This window comes from Camponotus floridanus, unplaced genomic scaffold (genome assembly GCF_003227725.1).
Source record: "Camponotus floridanus strain SB8 unplaced genomic scaffold, Cflo_v7.5 scaffold43, whole genome shotgun sequence".
Taxonomy (NCBI): Eukaryota; Metazoa; Arthropoda; class Insecta; order Hymenoptera; family Formicidae; genus Camponotus; species Camponotus floridanus.
This window is the reverse complement of record NW_020229581.1, coordinates 1,791,751-1,811,822: the sequence shown is the minus strand read 5'-3', so window position 1 is coordinate 1,811,822 and position 20,072 is coordinate 1,791,751. Positions and strand designations below refer to the sequence as shown.

At 33.3% G+C, this 20,072-nt stretch overlaps 4 protein-coding genes across 18 annotated transcripts in view; 1 reads left to right on the top strand and 3 right to left on the bottom strand.

Annotated features, from left to right (window-relative positions):
* The window catches only part of LOC105251653 (regulating synaptic membrane exocytosis protein 2), a 70,494-nt gene extending 66,542 nt beyond the window's left edge, over positions 1 to 3,952 (bottom strand). For 7 of the 13 annotated variants that reach the window (XR_003123252.1, XM_025411764.1, XM_025411766.1 and 4 more), the window contains exon 1: positions 1,251 to 3,952. Coding sequence is in view for 12 of the 13 variants with exons in the window: in XM_025411764.1 (XP_025267549.1) it covers positions 1,251 to 1,366 (116 nt within the window). In the remaining variant the exon portion in view is untranslated. The remainder of the gene's footprint in view (positions 1 to 1,250) is intronic. The other 6 variants (XM_025411770.1, XM_025411772.1, XM_025411773.1 and 3 more) reach the window with 3 other exon arrangements.
* Positions 3,953 to 8,202: 4,250 nt separating this feature from the next.
* Positions 8,203 to 13,722, bottom strand: LOC105251656 (exostosin-3). Of its 3 annotated transcripts, none has more exons than XM_025411805.1 (11): positions 13,355 to 13,722; positions 12,175 to 12,398; positions 11,558 to 12,098; positions 10,637 to 11,478; positions 10,255 to 10,470; positions 9,955 to 10,165; positions 9,627 to 9,883; positions 9,410 to 9,537; positions 9,058 to 9,334; positions 8,728 to 8,832; positions 8,203 to 8,634 (listed from the first exon to the last, which is right to left on the bottom strand). In XM_025411805.1, the coding sequence occupies exons 2-11, from the start codon at positions 12,328 to 12,330 to the stop codon at positions 8,530 to 8,532; spliced, it is 2,838 nt and encodes a 945-aa protein (XP_025267590.1). In that variant the 5' UTR covers positions 12,331 to 12,398; positions 13,355 to 13,722; the 3' UTR covers positions 8,203 to 8,529. The 3 variants fall into 3 exon arrangements, with proteins under 3 accessions (XP_025267590.1, XP_025267588.1, XP_025267589.1); XM_025411803.1 differs by lacking the exon at positions 13,355 to 13,722 and adding an exon at positions 12,586 to 13,030; XM_025411804.1 differs by lacking the exon at positions 13,355 to 13,722 and adding an exon at positions 12,590 to 13,030.
* A 1,382-nt stretch (positions 13,723 to 15,104) lies between these two features.
* Positions 15,105 to 16,785, top strand: LOC105251652 (DCN1-like protein 1). Its single transcript, XM_011258603.3, has 5 exons — positions 15,105 to 15,223; positions 15,693 to 15,906; positions 15,997 to 16,165; positions 16,243 to 16,456; positions 16,558 to 16,785. The coding sequence occupies exons 1-5, from the start codon at positions 15,221 to 15,223 to the stop codon at positions 16,720 to 16,722; spliced, it is 765 nt and encodes a 254-aa protein (XP_011256905.1). The 5' UTR covers positions 15,105 to 15,220; the 3' UTR covers positions 16,723 to 16,785.
* Positions 16,786 to 18,673: 1,888 nt separating this feature from the next.
* Positions 18,674 to 20,038, bottom strand: LOC112639021. Its single transcript, XM_025411787.1, has 5 exons — positions 19,841 to 20,038; positions 19,507 to 19,745; positions 19,173 to 19,334; positions 19,042 to 19,110; positions 18,674 to 18,908 (listed from the first exon to the last, which is right to left on the bottom strand). Exons 1-5 carry the CDS (start codon positions 19,965 to 19,967, stop codon positions 18,732 to 18,734), a joined length of 774 nt encoding a protein of 257 aa, XP_025267572.1. The 5' UTR covers positions 19,968 to 20,038; the 3' UTR covers positions 18,674 to 18,731.
* Positions 20,039 to 20,072: the final 34 nt, after the last annotated feature.

Genomic DNA, 20,072 nt, shown 5'->3' with positions numbered 1-20,072 from the left:
TATCAAATTTATAGATTTATAAAATTTTTAATCTAATAAAATATCAACATTTATAGATTTATAAAATTTTTAATCTAATAAAATATCAACATTTTCTTTGTGATTTTTATTTGACACTGTGCAACTTCACGATTTTTTTATCACGTCACGTTAAATGGCACAAAAACGGTCGCAATTATCGAAAGCGCGACAAACAATATCGACCACACGCATCACGATGCTTGAATATTATTACAGGCGTTTGACCAGCCTGGCAATATCCGGTGTAATAGAGAGTCCTAAATACCCGTGTGAAAGCCCGCGTTCTGGTTGTAAAACAATACCTTCATCGATAGTTTCGAATTCATGTCGCAAGCTATATGAGCGGCAAAAATAGTACACGTTCATGCTCTTTTTAAGACTCCATTATATTATACATATCCACATATATTTTGTGATTATTATTGAGAAAAGTTGTGATAAAACTTGTAGTATAAGAAATTTCTAGTGTTAAAATTCCTACCTGTTTATTATATAATAAATTTTTCAATCGTTATTTTCGTATTTTACTAGATGATACATATAAAGGAATGATAATATATAATTGTTGGCATATATTATTACTTAGATAAACAATATAATTGAATTAATCATTCGTAATATGATTATTAATTAATTAATTATTAATTAATTATCATACTGATTATATGCACATAATGTTCTCTCTAATAAAATATATATATATCGATTTTTTCGATTTATTGTACAATATTGTATAATATATTGTATAATATATGTTGTACGATAAAACAATATTATGTATAAAATATATTTCCTTTTTATATATACATCATATAAAATGATTTCATCAATTATTTTGTAAAGAAAAAAATGTATTCGAAATCTTCTTAGATTCGAAACAATATTTTATGAGAAAAAAAATGATGTTTTGCGATAAAAAAATAATTATTAATTAATTTAAAAATAATTATTAATTAATTACTAATTCTTTTGCGTATCTTTCCTTGCTTACGAAATTGAAAAAAATGATGAAAAAGATGGAGTTTATATACATATATCGAGTATCTATGATGAAGATTTTATTTGCATCACCTTTTTTTGATATTTGAACTTTTGAAAAATGTGCAATATTGCAAAATCATAATAAATATAAAATTGACTCTAGCTCCGCTTAATTTCTTAATAAAGAAAAGACACGGGATTCGGGGAAGATTTTCGAGAGGCAAGCACCGGGAGACAGTAGGACATACCTCATAATCTCGTGATCCTGTTCCTCTTCCTCCTTTTGGCGCATTAAAACACCCTCTATGATGCGCCTCTCCTCGGGGGTGAGGTGCGACATGTCAGGCTGAGGTAGCTCCGCCATCACGATGGCGGGGTACGCGCGTGCACGGGGTATGCGACGTGGGTATGACGCGGGTGTGTGACAGGCCGGCGCACCACCGACGACGCCGACGTCGACGGGACGTTGCCGACGTAATACCGACGGGGCCTACGCTCCCTCCGCGCTTCTCCTCTACGACGAGCGTCGTCGACGACCGGGACGATATACAACCCTCTACGACTACTACGAAGCGCGGCTTTCGTCCTGGGGAAGTCATCCGACACCCGTTGACCGCACCACCGCACCGCGACGCGGAAACGCGAACGCACCGGAGTTACGCTGTCGTCGTCGTCGTCGTCGTCGTCGTCGCGATTGCACCACCGTCGTCGTCGAACGTTGCACTCGCGGCTCGCGCCAATCGCGACGCGACACCACCTCCGTCGTGGTGGTCGATGACTTCGGGATGGCCTCCTCTGTGCTACGGGATAACGATAGGAGGTGGACGTCCTTAGACTCGGTCGCTCGGCTGATCCGGCGCGACGTCTGGCGCGACACGGGCCTTCTTCCCTGCCGCTGATGCTGATGCTGCGGGACACTGCAGTAGGGCAGTAGGAGCAGTCGGGCTGGTCTCATGCGAGCGCGCAACGTGCTCGTGGCATGGCCGCGGGTGTCGTGCTCCTCCTCCTCCTCGTCGTCGTCGTCGTCCTCGTCGTCGGCCTCGTCGTCGTCGTCGTCGTCGTCGTCGGTGTCTCTCGTCGTACGATTACCGCCCGTCGCATGTGTATGACAAATCATGTTCACAGGCTGTGAGGAGGCTCTCGCATTCTCTCTTGCGGCCCGGCCTCACGCGCTGCGCTGCCCGAATGCACCATCGGACGATACGCTGTTCCTTGCGAGCGTACGACACGCGACCGGGAGGGTCGTCTTCGGCTATGGTCGAGCTCGGCTGGAGAAGCGGATCCTCCTCGGAGGTTCTCTGGTCGCTTCGACGAGGAGGGTCGAGAAAGGTCGAGGGTCGATCTCCGAGGGAGCTTCGCGAAGACGACAGTTGGGTGCGATCCGATGACGAACGCGAGCTCGCACCCTCGGAGCGATCGGGTACGATGACGCCGCTTTCCTCGGGCTCCGATCACCGGATAATGGCTACGTCCCTGATTCTCTGGGAAATTCTGTAAAACCGCATCGATTGAAAACGAAAACGGGTCACTGGGTTGCCGCCGCTAAAGATAAATAGGACTCTCGTGGCGGTAGCGCTGCGGTTGTGTCACCTCGACGTCCTCCTCTGTCGGATTCTTTCCGTTATCTTCCCGATAACACCGCAACGAGACGATGCGCCATCCCAACTGTCAGAGCCGCGGAGGGGTGCCTCTGCTCTCGCTCCTGTTAATCCGTCTCGTTAACCGGATCCCGTCGCGTTCGCGAGAGGCATGCTCGACGACCGACGATGGAGCGCGTTCGCGCACAACCTGGCCACTGGGATCTGGAGGCCTTCCTCTCCGAAAAGGTCCGCTCGCGCGATTCACGTGGCAGACGACACGACAATGGCGCTCCTCGGCGCGCCTCTAACGGCCGTCGCGACGCCCACGCAGTCGATCGTCCCCGAACAGTTACACACCCACGACAACCGTTTCCCCAGCTGACGACGGAGGGGGTTCACCGCTGCTCGCTCCAAGGGACTCGCCGTCTCTTTTATCGCGACCGAGGTGTCGTCGCGCTCATCACCATCCTCGTCGACTTTGTCCCGATTGTCGACACGAACGCGAGAACGCCCTGGTTGTTGCGAGGGTTAAACACCCATTTCGGGCGGGTTTACGACGTTCTCCCTCCCTCTCTCTCTCTCTCTCTCTCTTTCTCTCTCTCTCTCTCTCTCTCTCTCTCTCTCTCTCTCTCTCTCTCTCTCTCTCTTTCCTTCTCGCCTCAATTCGCTCGTATCCCCCTCGATGCTCCGCGTCGAGTCGTCCGAAAACTTTGCGCGAAACGGCCAACGCTCGTCTCGCACTCGACGAGGGTGAGGGAGCGCCAGAGGGTGCCTGGCTGAGTGCGCACTGCGCGGCGCCTCGCGTCGCGACGCCGCGTTGCGTCGCGTCGCGTCGGCTCCGAGTATCCGACGTCGCGTCGCGCGTGGCCCTTCCGGTGCCCCTTTCCGTCGACGACCGATGCGACGATTCACGATGGCACGGCTCGCGCGAGCGAGCTTATCTCTCTCTCTCTCTCCCTCTCACCCCTCGCGATTAGATTGACAGCGCGGCCACGTCGACCTCCCTCCGTCTCTTTCCCCCTCGGGACAGAAGGTTATCCCGCCATCCCCCTCTCTCTCCAACTTCCCCTCCCCCCCTCCTGTCTCGCTCTTTCTCTCTCAAGGTACCTGGCTATCCGTGTCTCTCCCTCTTTCCCTCCGCGCTTCGCGGACGCTCGTTACCTGCTGACGTCTCGCGGCCCTCTCCCGTCTTGCGGCGACGAACGGGGCGAACGAGGCTAATTTCCGGTCGCGAATCGACGTCCTGTCGGTGATGCTCACGTCGACATCGAGGCGCGAACCCGCATTCCTCGCGAGCGATTCTTCCGAGTCGCGACGTATATATCCCTCGCTCAGAGACCTCTGTCGAGGGGGTGGTCTTATCGCGCCCGCGTGGAACCGCAGTTGCGCGAACCGAGCCGCTTTCCCCCCTCCCCCCGCCGCCCCCGCTTCCTCTTCCCGTGTACGAGGTGGCTCGGAACTCGCGCGCGCACTTTCTATTAAAAGTCGCGTCAAGAATAATGATTGTTTCGGGATCGAGAGGCGTCGCTGGGATTCTTACATCGATACTTTTCAAATTTCGAGACCTTTTCAAGACCCCTCTCGAGATCTCGGTTGATATATAATTGTATGCGAGAGCATAAACATTAAAAATTTCACCTGCTATTCTACTTTAAAACAGACTTGTTTCCACAAAGCATTTATTTATAACTTTTCCAATCAGATAATTGATGTAATTAAAAGGTTTGAAAATTTATTAAATTAAATGACTCTCGTTGATATTTTTATAAATAAAAACTGAAAAATTCTCCCAAGGAATCTAAAATATAGGAAGAGTATTTATAGTATTTACCCTATATGTGTACGAACTTTGGTTTCACGTAGACGATTAATGCCGACGAGGGAAGATGGGAATCATCGAAAGTGGAGGGACGCTGTCGTAAAGAGCCGGGGATTTGATCGGGTCTCATGCAATAGTAATAACACGGTTACGCGTACGTGTCGATCACGATCTCGTGTTCGCGACAAACGGGACGCCTGACAAATATCGCACCTTCGCGCGAGCTTAATAAATAATCGGATTGCGGCGTACGTCCTGGCCAATCGGCGAACGGGATGGGACTTACGTCGCGGAAAGTATCGTATTGATCGACGGACGGACCAATCTGGCGTGAACTTGAAGAGGATCGCAATCGCACGGCGCTTTATTTGAAACAGATCCCGCCATAAGAGCCGTAAGAGATCGCTCTTTAACGTTTCCGGAAAAGAATCGACGAGATATTTCACTAATCTTTCATATTAGAAATCGTTAAAAAAAATATTTCTCGATAATTCTCTATTTTGTGCATATATCGTAGTCATCGTAAAGTTTATTTCGAGAGCATAAAGTAAAATTTGCAACGCCAGAAACATTGATTTTTCTATTTTTTCCTGAACTGCGCAATCACTCGTCAATATTATCTCATATATAATCTGAAAGACTCGCCGGAAAAAACTCGTGTTGCAAATTTTTCTAAAGACGCACAGGAATTTCAAGATTTTCCAATCATGTATCAAATGTTTATGAAAACAACGTGCACCGTGAAACTCAAAATATATAAACGTAATAAATATATAAACGCAATATATAATTATATTAGAGTCATTTGCATAATTCTACGTGAAATATTCAATAAATCACCGCACTGTGCTCTTCAAGATTGTAGAAACTTCTGATCGGTGCGCGCCATTTCTTCGACATTGCTAAAGTTTTGTATGGTCGGATACGTCACGTGTGACGCGCTCATGTTCGCATATAATAGTCACCCAGATTTCGAAAACTTCTCTTTTCTTTATCGATAAAACAAACTGAAACACAAAAATATCGAAGAAGCAACGGTGACATAATAATGATGCGCATATTTCTTTCTCTCTAAAATTATATAAAAATTAATAAACTTCAAAATTTCATTAAAATGATTTAGATAAGTAATCTATATTGCATATCTATCTGTATTATCTAAAAAATATGTAAGAAATTGATTCCTTCTAATGCTATTGCATAATCACAGTTATAAATTTACAGCGTACTTTGTTACAATCGTGACGCATGAATATAATGTAAATTAATGTCGGAGTCATTGTTGATCAATATATAAATAACTTTGGTCGCTCGATATAAGTTTGCGATACCGCATTTGATCGTGTATAACGGCATATTACTACTGCGTGTCTGACTATTCACACGTGTAGCTACTGTTGACATTTACTACTGCTTGTCATACATATGTTATATTATATAATGTGGTTGCTTACTACTTACAGAATGAAATGGAAGACGACAAAGAATATGAAATATGTTTGTATGACGGTGTAGAATTTTATCTCGTCTTTGACAATTTTATATATTATCTTATATTTTATATTATTTTTTTCCTTTTAATTTATATATTTTTTTAATAATTAATTTGCATATCAAATGGCATATTTCTTCCTGTGTTTCATTTGTGAAATGTCTCAGCAGTTTAGAACGATAAGCAATCGATAAAGAAATTTAATTTAAAAACAAATAATAGAACATAATCTGTTTACATTCATTATAGTACCAATGTAATCCTGATATAAATTATTTTAAATTCTAACAAAGAAAGCATCCTTATTTCTAAACTGAATAAAAGAATCAAGGAATCTAGAATCAGACACAATCTATATCTACTTTTATTACAAAATATTTCAAAATTAAAACATTTAGTTTGCATGCCAAATAAAATAACACAACATGTAGAGCATTTATAGTTTTTGCATTAATAATTACTATACATAAAATTTTTTACATCAAGAATACATGGTAATTACATTAGACAAATGTTCTTGCACATTCATAATATTATACAATATAATAAATATTCAAAAATAATATTACACAAGGTATAACCGATAATATCTCTAAAATTTTAAAAACAGTAAACACTTTTTTTATATATAATATTGATCAAATTATTTTATAAATAAAAAAATATTTTAAATATGTTCAGATTGCAGTAGATAATTTTTCGAAAATTTACTTTTTTAACAATGTATTAAAAAATTATTATTAATTAATGTAAATTTGTTTATACATATATACATAAATTATAAAAATTTGGCATATATCAGTATATATCAGTAATATCAATTTATATATCAGTAATATTATATATAAAACATATAATAGACATATAATAGATTATAACATATCACGAATATTCAAAAATATAAATACAGACATACGAACAAATAGAAATAGAATATACAAATCTACACAAAAACGATTTTAAAAAAATTTCCCATTTCTTGTCTCGTTCTTTTATGGTGCGAAAAGAGATGAGTGCTTGCCGCAAAAATATTATTTTCAACTTTATTAATGCTAGAGAAATATGATTTTCAAAAAGTAAAAAAGAAACACAGGAAATTTTTTTAGATTTTAAAACTTTGACATTTGATCATTATATATGTACTCTGTGCAATATTTTTTATTAAAAATATTTCGTCATTAATCCTATATAATTAAGAGATGAAATCAATATATCCTTTATATAAATGCATTCTACATATACAAATTCTATACATTTAACATTGATCAAATTTTGCTTTTATCTAAGAATGCGCGGCTTACAAAAGTATTTTTAAAAATAAATTTAATTACATTTAAATAAAAATTAAATTAATCCTTATAATTATCTTTTTTAAAAAATTATTATATAGAAAATTTATTTTTATATTAAATGTGTGTAAATTTAAATAGAGCTTTGCTTTCATATTTTCAAGTATACAATTTCATTTATCAATATTCTTAAAAGTATTGTGTAATATTTAAAATGCTACAATTAAAAATTTATGAAAATAATAATAAATAAAATGACAAATAAAATATAATATTACACAATATATATACTATTATCATATTATATAGGCAAATATATGTTTTTATATCAATTGTAAAATAGAAAATTATAAAAATTTGTAAAGTATTTATACATAATGAAATATAGAGATTCATAAATTGTTCCAATGATTCTTATGTATCTACTATTTAGTTAGATGATTATAATATGTGTGTGTATAAATTTCAAATTTTTATGTTCTTAACTATTTTTGCTTGTGTTATTAAAAAATTATATTGTGTTCCTAATTTTATTTTAAATATAATTATTTTGATTTTAATACACTCTTTCCCTTTACTACGTACAATTTGTTTATAATATATATATATATACACACACAATATATATATGTGTGTGTGTGTGTGTGTATATAATGTACTTACATGCTACTAATCTCGGCAGTATTAATTTAATTATATACTATATTATAAAATATAGTATAATGAAACTATATTTATAGAATATAGTATATATTAATATACTATAATCATATTATATAGTATATTAATTTATAAAATTTTCTGTCCTTTTGGAACGCTAAATGTTTCAAATTATAACAATAATTGACATTTAAAAAAGAAAAAGAAGATATAAAATAAGAAAAATGAAAGAATTATTTATAATTCATATATTATATATATATATATATATATATATATATATATATATAACTCATATAAATAATGCCGCCTATTTTATATCATCTTTTCTCTAATATTATTTATAAAATTATCTTGATCGTTTATGATTATTATTAAACATCTTGCAAAAATAAAAAAATGAACATGATTCAATTACATAAGGACAGTTCTGCACTAATCACTTATAAGACTTATACATTCAATATTTGTTTAAAAGTCTTAATTATTTATACAATTTACCTATTCATTGCTATTTTCTTAATAAAATTCCCATTATATAACTAAACTCTCCATTATGTCTCCAACTTGTTATATACATTTTGTAAAATGTTTCGTATAATATTTTAGAACTGCATAAAATTGTGTGTGTATCAAAAGCTTATTCTACAATACATACACAAAAGTCTATACAGGCGTGTTGTCTCTTCATATAAATTTGAAACATTTTTGCTTGTCATGTGGTATTCGTGTCTTAAATAGTATGGAATCCGCTCGATATTGTGTATTCAATAGAGGCATGTATCCAAAAACCTACGATTATCATCGATTTAAGATTATATTGAATAATGTATATTATATTGTCTCAATTTGCTTACAATGAATAATTAAACATTTTTTATTTACCTGCGAGAAGAAATTAATACATTTATGTCTCTCTTGAAAATGTGTATCATCTTCCGAAAGTGAAACTGGACAACCTGGACATCTGAATGTCCAACGTGATGTTACCTAATACACAGATATTATATGTGTTACAAAATGATATATTAATTTATTTAAATGTATGTAAATTTATCATGTTTAATCACAATATACAAATAAAAACAGGAAGCAAGAATTGCAATATTTGTATAAAATCTAAATCAAAAGATTTAAAATATGATTTAAAATATTAGAAAGAGAAAATAATGTAACATTAAATAATTCTCTTTAATATTACTAAAGATATCTTACTTTAACTGGTGGTTTTCTCGTAAGATGGGATATTAAGAAATTCATAGCTATGTCTTCACAATTCATATATTCGTCGACTTTATCTCTTATTGATTGTGGTAACCAATATGTATATAGATATGTATAATGTTTGTGGATGAAAGCAGCTCCGGTTAAAACCATGGATAACTCACAAGAATAATTAGAATTATAATTCCAAGCATTATGATAATTCTGGTCCCATGCATGAAAGCGACCAGGAAATCCAACTATGCGATCTCGATGTTCCCTCCATACTCTGTAAATATCATATGTAATAGATATTAAAGATTATTTATATTGATTGATAAGGCTGTGTGTAAAATCAACTTACCTGAAACCGAACATAATCTCATCATGCCTCAAGTGAGCGTCATCATCAATAGAAAGGACGGCTTCTGTCTCAATTGCGTCAAATGGAAGGAACCTATTATTCAAACTGTTTCTTGGAGCTTTTATTACCTGTTTAATCATATTTAAAAAATATTTTTATGCAATTTTTAGAGAGATACGTTTTACAGAATAATATATTACGCTTATATGTATATTACATTTATTGGAACGCCGATATCAGGCCATTTCAGATCTTCCGCGGGTGGTTTCGGACTATTCCATACTATTAGTACTTTGTTCAAATAAGGTAAACCATACAGACGCGCTAGAGAATTTATAAGAACTTGTTCTCTTTCATATGTCAATATCACAATTGTGAACTGTTCTCTTGGATAATTTCCTCCTAATGATTCGCTAAATTCTTTTCCGGCACCTCCAGCACCTTTGCCAATGGGCCGGAAGCCAACTTCTGAGCCTATGAAAATATGAGAAATACAATATACAATTAAATTAAATTTATATAAAATTTAAAAATAATAATCTTACCAAGAAATTTAGCATCACTAGGAAGAATGGTATCAAATGGTAATTGTGGATACAAATTAAATGGATCCATCCAATCATTCCAAATTTCATGACCCTGAACCAATAATGTTGTATAGTTTCTCTTAAAAGCAGGAGATGGATAAGGTGGTTCTAAGGGGCCTAAGCTTTCTTCAGCTTCAGGTTCAGCAATGATGGTATCTGACTTTAAAGGCTTTTAAAATAAAATAACATGAATTATATATACATATACATATATATATATATATATATATAAAATTTTGTCACATAAAATATACATACCACAAAACTTTCGTTAAAAACACTGGGACTGGGTGTTTGAGGCGCCGGTAACGGAGGTATACCAAGTCTATCTCTGACTACTGCTATGGTAGTATCCACTACACTTTGAGCGGTACTCATATAACGTTCCCATGTTAATCTACCTTGTCTTCGCATAGTTAGGAGATCATTGTCAGGAACAGCACGCAATAAGAAATGCATTTCAGTTACTCTAGCCTAAAATTATATTTTGTTATATATTATATATTTTATATATATATATATATATATATATATATATTATATATATATATATATATATTATGTATATATATATATATTATGTATAACTTTGGTTCAGTATCATCAAAATAAAATTTGGCAATGCTATAATGAAAATTACCTTAGGTAAAAAGATAACAGCTCTTCTCCATGTTATAACTTCATTATAATTAAGCAAGATCTGATCACCGCCGAGAATAACTGGTATTGACCCGGCTCGTAATGCTTCGTACAATCTTGCTTGCATAGATGAAGTAGTCAACAATGTGGCATTACTAGGAGCTAAAATCAATGCAAATGTCGATTCCTTTAGTATGGCTCTTCTGGACGAATCAGTTCCACAGAGCGACCAATCAAGAGTTTCCATAGGTTTGCTTTCCACAGAGGCTGGTATACATTCAAATTGAATATAAAACTTATCCAAAGTTATTCCATTACTCATATCTTTCAAATGTTGAATTATGAATGAGTCTATATTATTATCATCGACGACTAATTTTTCTAAATCTATATCCGAGTCGTCGATTTGATGTGTCATTGGAGTGCCTTTAAAAGTTCTCATTTCTCCCTGAAAAGACAACAAATATTTTCTTCTCGCAGGCAACATTTGTGCACATTCTTGCCAAATATCTCCACCAGGTGGTCCCAGAATTGGTGGAACGATTAAATCAAAACCATTGCGAAACTGATTTCTATGAAATGTTGATTGCACTATCATTGCTCTCCCAGTATCTATATTACTAAAAATATTCCCAGAATCAGCAGATAAATCTCTCCGTGCAAGATTTAACAATATATGATTTCTACCATCTCCTCCCCAATAGGGAAGTGCATGCAGTTTTTTTATATCTAAAGGCTTGCTATAACGTTGATCACTCTTCTGTTGGGAACTCAATGCTTCACCAACTAAAACTATATAGATACATGCCTCTGCTGGATTTCTAGTAAGATGCGGATTGTAACCTACATATTATAAAACAATTTAGCACAAACATTATCAAATAAAAATATGTTTAATTATTTATTCATACATGTCATTTACCTAATGTTTGTTTAATGGTCGTTTTTAAGAAACCATCTACATCCCATCCTAGACTGACTACTGAGAATTGATCTGGATCATACAAGTATACAGGAAAGCCACTTGTTAATGCACATCGACTATGATCGAAACAATTATACATTTTACACGATCGTGGATCTGTACTAGATAATATAATTGGAGTAGTATTAATCAATATTCTCTTAGGAGGTGCCAATTCTGGCGTATTCCTTTCAACTGCTTCTCTTTGTGCTACTTGTGCTTGTTCCACACTTATTTTTAATCTGTCAAGATCTGTTTGTTGATGCAATAATTCTTGCTTTAATTCATCTATCTTCTGTGTCAAACTATTAACTTCACCTTGAAGTCTTTGCCTTTTACCACCCAGATCTCTCAATTCGTTGCTCACTGAAATTTTTATATGAAACATTTCCTCTATTCGCATCTTCAATTGTGACGCTTTCATAGATGTGAAATCTTCAAAAGCTTCCAGAGTCGAAAACGTTCTATATATATCTCTATCCGGAGCATCAGATTCCACCTAAAAATAAATTCAAAGTTAATATACAAAGCATCGCAGAATCTTGAAAAGATCCTCCCCTTTTTCTTTAACATACTTTGGATAAATAATAATGTGTAAATAATGGCACAATAAATAAAACTATGGCTGTCAAAATTATTATTCTCGACAGCTTGATGTGTGAAAGCCATTGGCATATGTCTCTCTCAGAGTGATGATAAAACGGAAGTGTTTCATAAATATTTCCCGCCATATTTATATTTAACTATTGCATATCTTCATCTATCCAGCTGGACACTTTGACATCTTTGATGTAGATTTCTGCAAATAATAATACACATTTGAGCACACGTTAATACATGTTTAAGCTTAACGAAATAAAACAAGAATTTTATTTTTTATTATATATATATATATATATATATATATATATATATATAATTGCTCACATATCTTTCCATAAAATTTGATTTAAAAAAAAGCAATAATAAAATAATTGCTTATATACCTGCAAAAAATCACTATCAATGTTGATATTGTTGTAACATATCATCATATCATCAATAACCTATAAGATTCAGTCTCTGCCACTTTGTCAACATCGAAACTGATCATGACAATGATTTGATAAATAAACATGATGAACGCGAGACAAATTTTACATTTTGTTCTCGTTTAATCTCAACGAATGACACTTATTATTAGCGAAATCGCATCTCCTTTCTCATCTTATTCGCGATCGCATATCGGAGTCAATTCTAAAAGACGGAGTTCCTCACTCGCACTGTTCCTTCACACATACATTTCTACTGTATATTATTTATTTTTAATAAAATTTATCGTGCCATTAATTTAAATCACGTTCATGAAACGGTGAAAGAGTCACACTATGGCGAATAAAAATAACCATTGTTTCAATTATTTACTTCTGTAGACGAGAGAAGACCGAGAGGTGAGAGGTGTCATAAATAAGAGAGGTTAGGTTAGGTTAGAAAATTTAAAGAAATTTAAGAAAATTATCGTTTGACAGTTAGCATCCCTGCAAAATAGGCTGCGCAGGCACTGCGCGCGCGTATACAAGATAAACTTGAAATCGCTTCTAGCTTAACCACCTTCACGCGATCGACTTTACTTGAATCGCATCGCATCGCATCGAATTATGATGCGGCGCCCATTTGCCCGAACGTAATTTGGGACGTCGCGATGCTGTATAAGCGTCAAATGAGCACGAACTGTCACCTAAATATGAAATAAAATATAAAATCAAATCAACTCACTGTTCACCGGTTGTTCCACAGCCGCTCCATTCGCTCGTCTCGGGACGTCCCATTTCGATCTTGAGGCACACAACTCACACGACATCATCCACGCGAACGCGCGATACTTTATTCGACACTCCCGATACTCCCGATACTCGCTCACGTCCAATAATCATCGTCAAGGGCGCGAATAATGCGACGCGACTTTGCTCTACCTTCGCGATGACGTCATCACCGAATATCGTTGAATACCGTCAAAAACCGCTGTTGCGCGCTTCCAGTAACACACTACGAAAGTCGCGCGATCATCCTTGGACACTTTCAACGCTTGTTCGCTTGCTATATTCGTTTATTTACGGTTAAAAGACGCGAAAAATGCGTACAACTCCGACTCACGACGCAAATGGTGCGAAACTAACATGGCGGCTGAACTGGTGCGAAACTAACATGGCGGCTGAACTGGTGCGCATTCGTTTCTGCGCATGGCCATTCCTGCGCTTGACGTTCGCGCGACTTTGATTTTGGAATATTGTCTGCGGCTTTCATTAATAACACATAATAATAAATATATAAATATATAAATATATAAAGATAGAATAATAAATATATATAATAAATAAGAAATATATAAATAATAAATATATAAATATATAAAGATGGAATCAATTAATCATATTGGTCATATATTAAAGTATATTTGCCTGAAGAAAGAGAGAAAAAAATTGAGAAATATTTTTAGTTTTCTTTAGTAAAGGATGCAAATATCTAATATTTATAATCTTGCTTTTCTTTTCCTCTTTCGCGTGATTTCGATTTAATATATAACGTAGAAAATACATAGTATATTGGATTCATTTTTATATTATATATTCAGCTAATATTAGCGCGGTCATTTTTTTAATACTAACAATACTCATGTACATACACTGTATCTTTTGTTTTTGATGTTTACTTTTAAGAATGTTTTGTATGTACAATCCCAGCAAAAAGTAGCTGAAAATCAATATTGACGAATATATCCACTTTTGAGTGGGACAGAGGGTCACAACTTATTTATAAAATTAAAAATTTATTTATATTTATATGTTATCCTCTGAGAACATTCGTGGACACTGGCTTTGTAGTTCATGTCCGTTTTTAATGTCCACAGAGGGAGTATCGCTTTCAGAGATACTTAAAAGCGAACCATGAACACCTCTTAAATCTTCTCTCTGGCGAACATTTATTTATCGTAGCACGAAATCGATTATCGTCATCGTATCGCTTGACACGCGCACAGCTGTTCGATTCACGAGAATTATATCGTTCTCGATACGAAACTCGAAACTTCGAGAGGTATCTCCCGCAGAATCTTTTTGTCTCCGAATTTATTCTTGTCAGTAAAACGTATATATTTTCTCCGCAAAAATATCTGAATGTCAATGATTTAAAGGAGCGGATGTGCTTAAAAATGTCGAAATATTTTTTGTTGTAAAAAAAGAAGTAATATCGATTAAGTTATAGCTAACATATAAAAAGGAAAGCCAGAAAAAAATTGTTTGGATGTTAATTCAACGTTGAGAAAAAAAAATGGATGAGTAATTTTGCCATATGATTTCGCAATCGCCCCTTTAAATAACCCGCTACATCGTATCATATCATCCTGGTTTGCTACGGTAACGTTTGGTGGCATTCCATGACATATATATATATATATATATATATATATATATAAAATATATATATACATATATATATATATACATATATATGTATGTATATGTACATCTCACTCGATGTATTTGCATTTCTCGAGACCTTCACAGTCATGCGCATGTTCATGTCGAATATAGTGCGAGGGGAATAATATTTTGGCTTTTTCGGGGGCCTAAAATTAGCCGGAAAATGGTAAGCTTTTAAAAAGGCGCAATTGTACGTCAACGAGACAACCCTTTTCATCAAGTTGCCAGTTAATCAAATCCGGCTTTCTCACTGTGATTTCAACCTTCCGTTTTCACGCTACCACAATAACCTCTTGTATACGATGTTAATGATTTTCACATTTTGACTTTCCCTGTTTTCCCCGGCGTCTTTTTAAGAATATGTTGAATTAAAATACTATTTAAGGCAACGTAAAATTATGTCCAAATGTATTTTGATTGTGTCATAGAAATCCTCTCGTTCGTGTGTATATCATCATATTGTATGATGACAGAAAGTGTCGAATTCCTTGAATAAAAATGTAACAGATATTATTTAGAAATGTTTAAATGATAATTATAAAGTTTAGAACTATATGTCATCTTTGTACACATATTACTTTTATAATTGACTAAGTAATGAGCCTAAGTATGATGCTATTTCCTTCAAATTGCAGCATAAATTAAAGTTTTCACAAAGGGACAAAGTGAAAAAATTTATAACATTTACACAAACTGGAGAACAAACTGCAATATATTGTCTGGCCCAAAATGATTGGAAGCTTGATCTGGCAAGCGACAACTATTTTCAAAATCCAGAAGCTTATTATAAAGAACCAAAAAATTCTGTTGACAAGAAGAAATTGGAAATGTTATATAACAAATACCAAGGTAAAATTACAAATATGATTACAAATTTTTATTTCATTATTTATATTCAGTATTATAAAAAATAGCATATAATCAACTATACATTTATAGATCCCAGTGAACCCAATAAAATTACCGCGGATGGTATTATGAAATTTCTGGATGATTTAAATCTCAGTCCTGAGAGTAAATTAGTTTTGATCATTGCGTGGAAATTTCGTGCTGAGACACAATGCGAATTCACTAAAGAGGAGTTTATGAATGGGATGATAGACGTGGGGTAAATATCAATTTTTTTGTTGTCTGTATAACAAAACGTTAAATCTAAATTATAACTTTCATAATTATCTTTTTCAGTGTGGATAGTATAGACAAGTTAAAAGCGCGTTTAGGTAGTTTAGAAAATGAATTAAGGGATCCTCTAAAATTCAAAGATTTCTATCACTTTACATTTAATTATGCGAAGAATACAGGACAGAAAGGTTTAGATTTGGACATGGCCATTGCTTATTGGAATATTGTATTAGATGATAAATTCAAATTTCTTCAATTATGGTGTCAGTTCTTACAGGTAAGTGCATAAGTTTAAATATTATTTTTACATTTATTTTTGGTGCATAAAGAAAAATAGAAAGAGAAAAAGAGTTTAAAATAATAACTGATATCTTTTAGGAACATCATAAAAGATCAATTCCAAAAGATACATGGAACTTACTATTAGACTTTGCACTTATGATCAATTCAGATATGAGTAATTATGATGAAGAGGGTGCTTGGCCTGTATTAATTGATGATTTTGTAGAATGGGCACAACCTCGAGTTCGTCAATCTCTTTAACGTTATTTTCTTTTTCTTTTTTTTTTTTGCAACACTCGTCTAGATCATTCATCATATAAATAATAATTTTATTTGTTCAATCATAAAATGTATATTTTTCAAGTATTTTGTTAAATTTTTTCCAATAATTTAACAATAGTTTGCTTTTTTCCATAAATTATTATGGATAAATTAATGTTCACCATATAAAAATCATACTATATAGCATCTAATATGCATTCTTAATCATGTATAATATATTGCTTTAGTAGATTTTATTTGCTAAGACATATATAAAAAGTGAAATATCTTTTGAGAGAGTGTTTGCTTAAAAAATAATAACGTTATTTACTTATATCATAAATTTAATTTATATGAAACCTCTATATTAATCACATAGAGTACCACAAAATTGTCATATAATTGTAAAATAATCTGATTGTAATTTTTTATTTTTTTTAAAAAGAGAAAATAAGCACATTGCCTTGAAATTGATCATATATTGTACAAAGTAATATGATGTATAAAATGTTCATTTACATATGAAAATATGGTATAAAATTGCTCAATTACCTCTGCCAAATACATACTCATGTATTTGTTGGTACTTGCAAGCAGTTCTTAAAAAGAAAGAAGATATTTAATTTTCAAGCATTTTTTTAAAATAATGTGGTAATTGGAAACAAAATTGCTAGATTAGGCTATGTTCTTGTAGATAGTAATTTCTAGAAATTGCGTTGTTGAAAATTGTTATTAAATAAATTTTATGATACTCTCTATTATACATTATACAATAATGTACATAAAAGCATAAAAAGAAAGAAATCTGTATTTTAGAAACATTATTCTATTTCGGCGTTCTACTTATCTTTTATAATTAATGAAAATTACAGAAAGAGGGAGAGAGACAGAAAAAAAATTATTTTTTGTATTTTACGATTGTATTAGACGATTATTTATTATTGTATTTCTACGACATATAATTGTTCTAGATAAAATAAATTATTTTTTTTATAAATTCAAAAAATAATTCTTAGAATTGTAATACAATATAACATTATACTTTGTAATGATATTCTTTATATAAACAGATTTGATTCTCTTGATAAATTTTATATGTTAGATATTGCTTTTTCATCACAATGTTTTTTTATAAAGCCATATATTTGTTTCCATGATAATAGCTTAGATTTTTACATATACAAATTATATGCAAATTATAGAATCATGATGTAAAAAATTATATATTATCACAGATTGAGAAAAAACTAAGCTGTTAAGAAATCAAAATATTGTAGTGACTCTTATATAATATTACAGAACTACGAAAATGAAACTTTCGAGTAAAATTGTATTATCCACACACGTTTTTGATTATATTTTATAAGCATAATGTGAAATAGATGAGGAAAGCAAATTTTAATGAGATATCAGCGTAAACTAATTAATATGTAGTTGTAACATATCGCCAGAGTTACATTTGTCCAAATGCTAAACTCATTCAACAAAGAATGTATATGGTATATTATTCTATCATTTAAAAAATAATGTTTTTGAAAATAGGTCAGATTACTTTATTAGTTAATAATTTCGGTATTGTGTAAACAATAAAGCGTTTCATCAGCCTTAGGGAAGAAACAGAGAGAAAGTAAATTGTACATAATGTAAATAAATATATCAATCTTAATCTCTACATTCAGTTTGTCTGTTTAAAATTGCTGCTAAATATACACCGTGTATATTACTTATATATATATATATATGTGTGTGTGTGTGTGTGTGTGTGTGTGTGTGTGTGTGTGTGTGTGTGTTTAAATAAAAAATTCTACTAAGTATATACAATTATATTTGGTGTGCATTGTATATGATTACTTATATATTATTTAAGAAAATAACGGTTTTATTTATATTTTTAAGTTTATATGGGTTTATATATATATATATATATATATATATATATATATATATATGATATTGGCAATAAAATAAGGTAATAAAATACCTCAGTATTCAGTTATAAAAATATATAATTATATCTTACAGGATTGTTGACATTCGCATAAAGCCCTATTATTGTGACCACTGCAGTCTGCATTATAAGAATATAAAAGAGCCAATTCATATTTATTAGCTTGTGTATTGTAACAATTCTTTAATACTTCCTGAGTATACCAATTGCATAACAATTCCAATCTATCAATAGTTGTCTGTATCATATATTTTCATAATTATTAATGAACTCTTTATTTATGCTTTATGTTGCTTTAAGTTTTAAGTTGTTCTTTTTCTATGATATATATTTAAAAAATAAACTTTTCTTTTAAAACTATTTCTGCTTACCTGAGCAATGACTAATCCACGATTTGAATTATTAGCAATGATGTGACTGTGCGAATCAAACAATGTTATCTATGGATAAAATTATTCTATATACATATTCAGACATATTTTCTTTCGATTGAATTACTTACTTTATAAGTAATTTCTTGAAATATGAATAATATAGTACGTCCGCATGTGATGAGCAGCATAAATAAAGTATGAGATTTTGGAATTTTATACCATTCATATAGAAATGTATTTATATTTTTGTATAAGCTTGTTCCTATTTCTTCATGAAAGACATTAAATTTCTGCAGCAAAATTATTATACATATTATGTAACAATAAGCGTGAAAGATGTATTTATAAAAATTGCATTCTATTTGCTTAGATAGAAATGAAATGCAGAATCAATAAAAATTTATTTGATTGAATATTATATTAGAATATATATAATTTGTTTTGAGTATTACTGTGTCATACCCATTCTTTTAATATATTTAGGCTTTTGCCCCCATATTTCAAAGCTTCTTCGGTACTCAAATATGGATGTGATATAAGTCTTTCCTTAATGAGCCATGCATGAGTCGCATTACCCTCTATCATTGCTTCTGCTACAATAATATTCAATCTCAGACAGTTCTTTATATCGTGAATCAATAACTGTTCTCTTGATATTCGTGCGGCCACAAGCAAACATATCAGCGTACAAGCTTCGCTTACTAAAGAATTATTTAATATATCAAAAAATAAATATTTAATTTATATGCTTAATAATAAAATATATAATATAAATAACAAAGTAATGTATAATTACTTTCTTGTCCTGGTGGATAACGGCTTTGCGTAAAATCAGGGTGATACCACAACACATCTATTTCATGATTAGAACAGTCTTTTATGTATGTGGGGAAGTGGCAGCTAAATAGTGGTGGTAAAGTCATAATTATCAGAATATTTCTTATGTATTATTCCATACGTTTCCCATTACTTATTAATTTTGTTACCAAATACATTTTTCTTTGTAGATTTTATATTTCCATTTCAAA

Excerpts from the sequence above, each read along its gene's own strand:
- LOC105251652 (XM_011258603.3), top strand. Across the intron at positions 16,166-16,242 it reads AATGGGATGATAGACGTGGG|TGTGGATAGTATAGACAAGT; the intron begins GTAAATATCAAT and ends TATCTTTTTCAG. Across the intron at positions 16,457-16,557 it reads TATGGTGTCAGTTCTTACAG|GAACATCATAAAAGATCAAT; the intron begins GTAAGTGCATAA and ends GATATCTTTTAG.
- LOC112639021 (XM_025411787.1), bottom strand. The coding sequence starts at position 19,967 with ATGACTTTACCACCACTATTTAGCTGCCACTTCCCCACATACATAAAA. Across the intron at positions 19,746-19,840 it reads TTATCCACCAGGACAAGAAA|TAAGCGAAGCTTGTACGCTG; the intron begins GTAATTATACAT and ends ATAATTCTTTAG. Across the intron at positions 18,909-19,041 it reads GTGGATTAGTCATTGCTCAG|ACAACTATTGATAGATTGGA; the intron begins GTAAGCAGAAAT and ends TATATGATACAG.
- LOC105251656 (XM_025411805.1), bottom strand. The coding sequence starts at position 12,330 with ATGGCGGGAAATATTTATGAAACACTTCCGTTTTATCATCACTCTGAG. Across the intron at positions 9,884-9,954 it reads TAGTGATGCTAAATTTCTTG|GCTCAGAAGTTGGCTTCCGG; the intron begins GTAAGATTATTA and ends ATATTTTCATAG. Across the intron at positions 9,335-9,409 it reads GAGATTATGTTCGGTTTCAG|AGTATGGAGGGAACATCGAG; the intron begins GTAAGTTGATTT and ends TGATATTTACAG.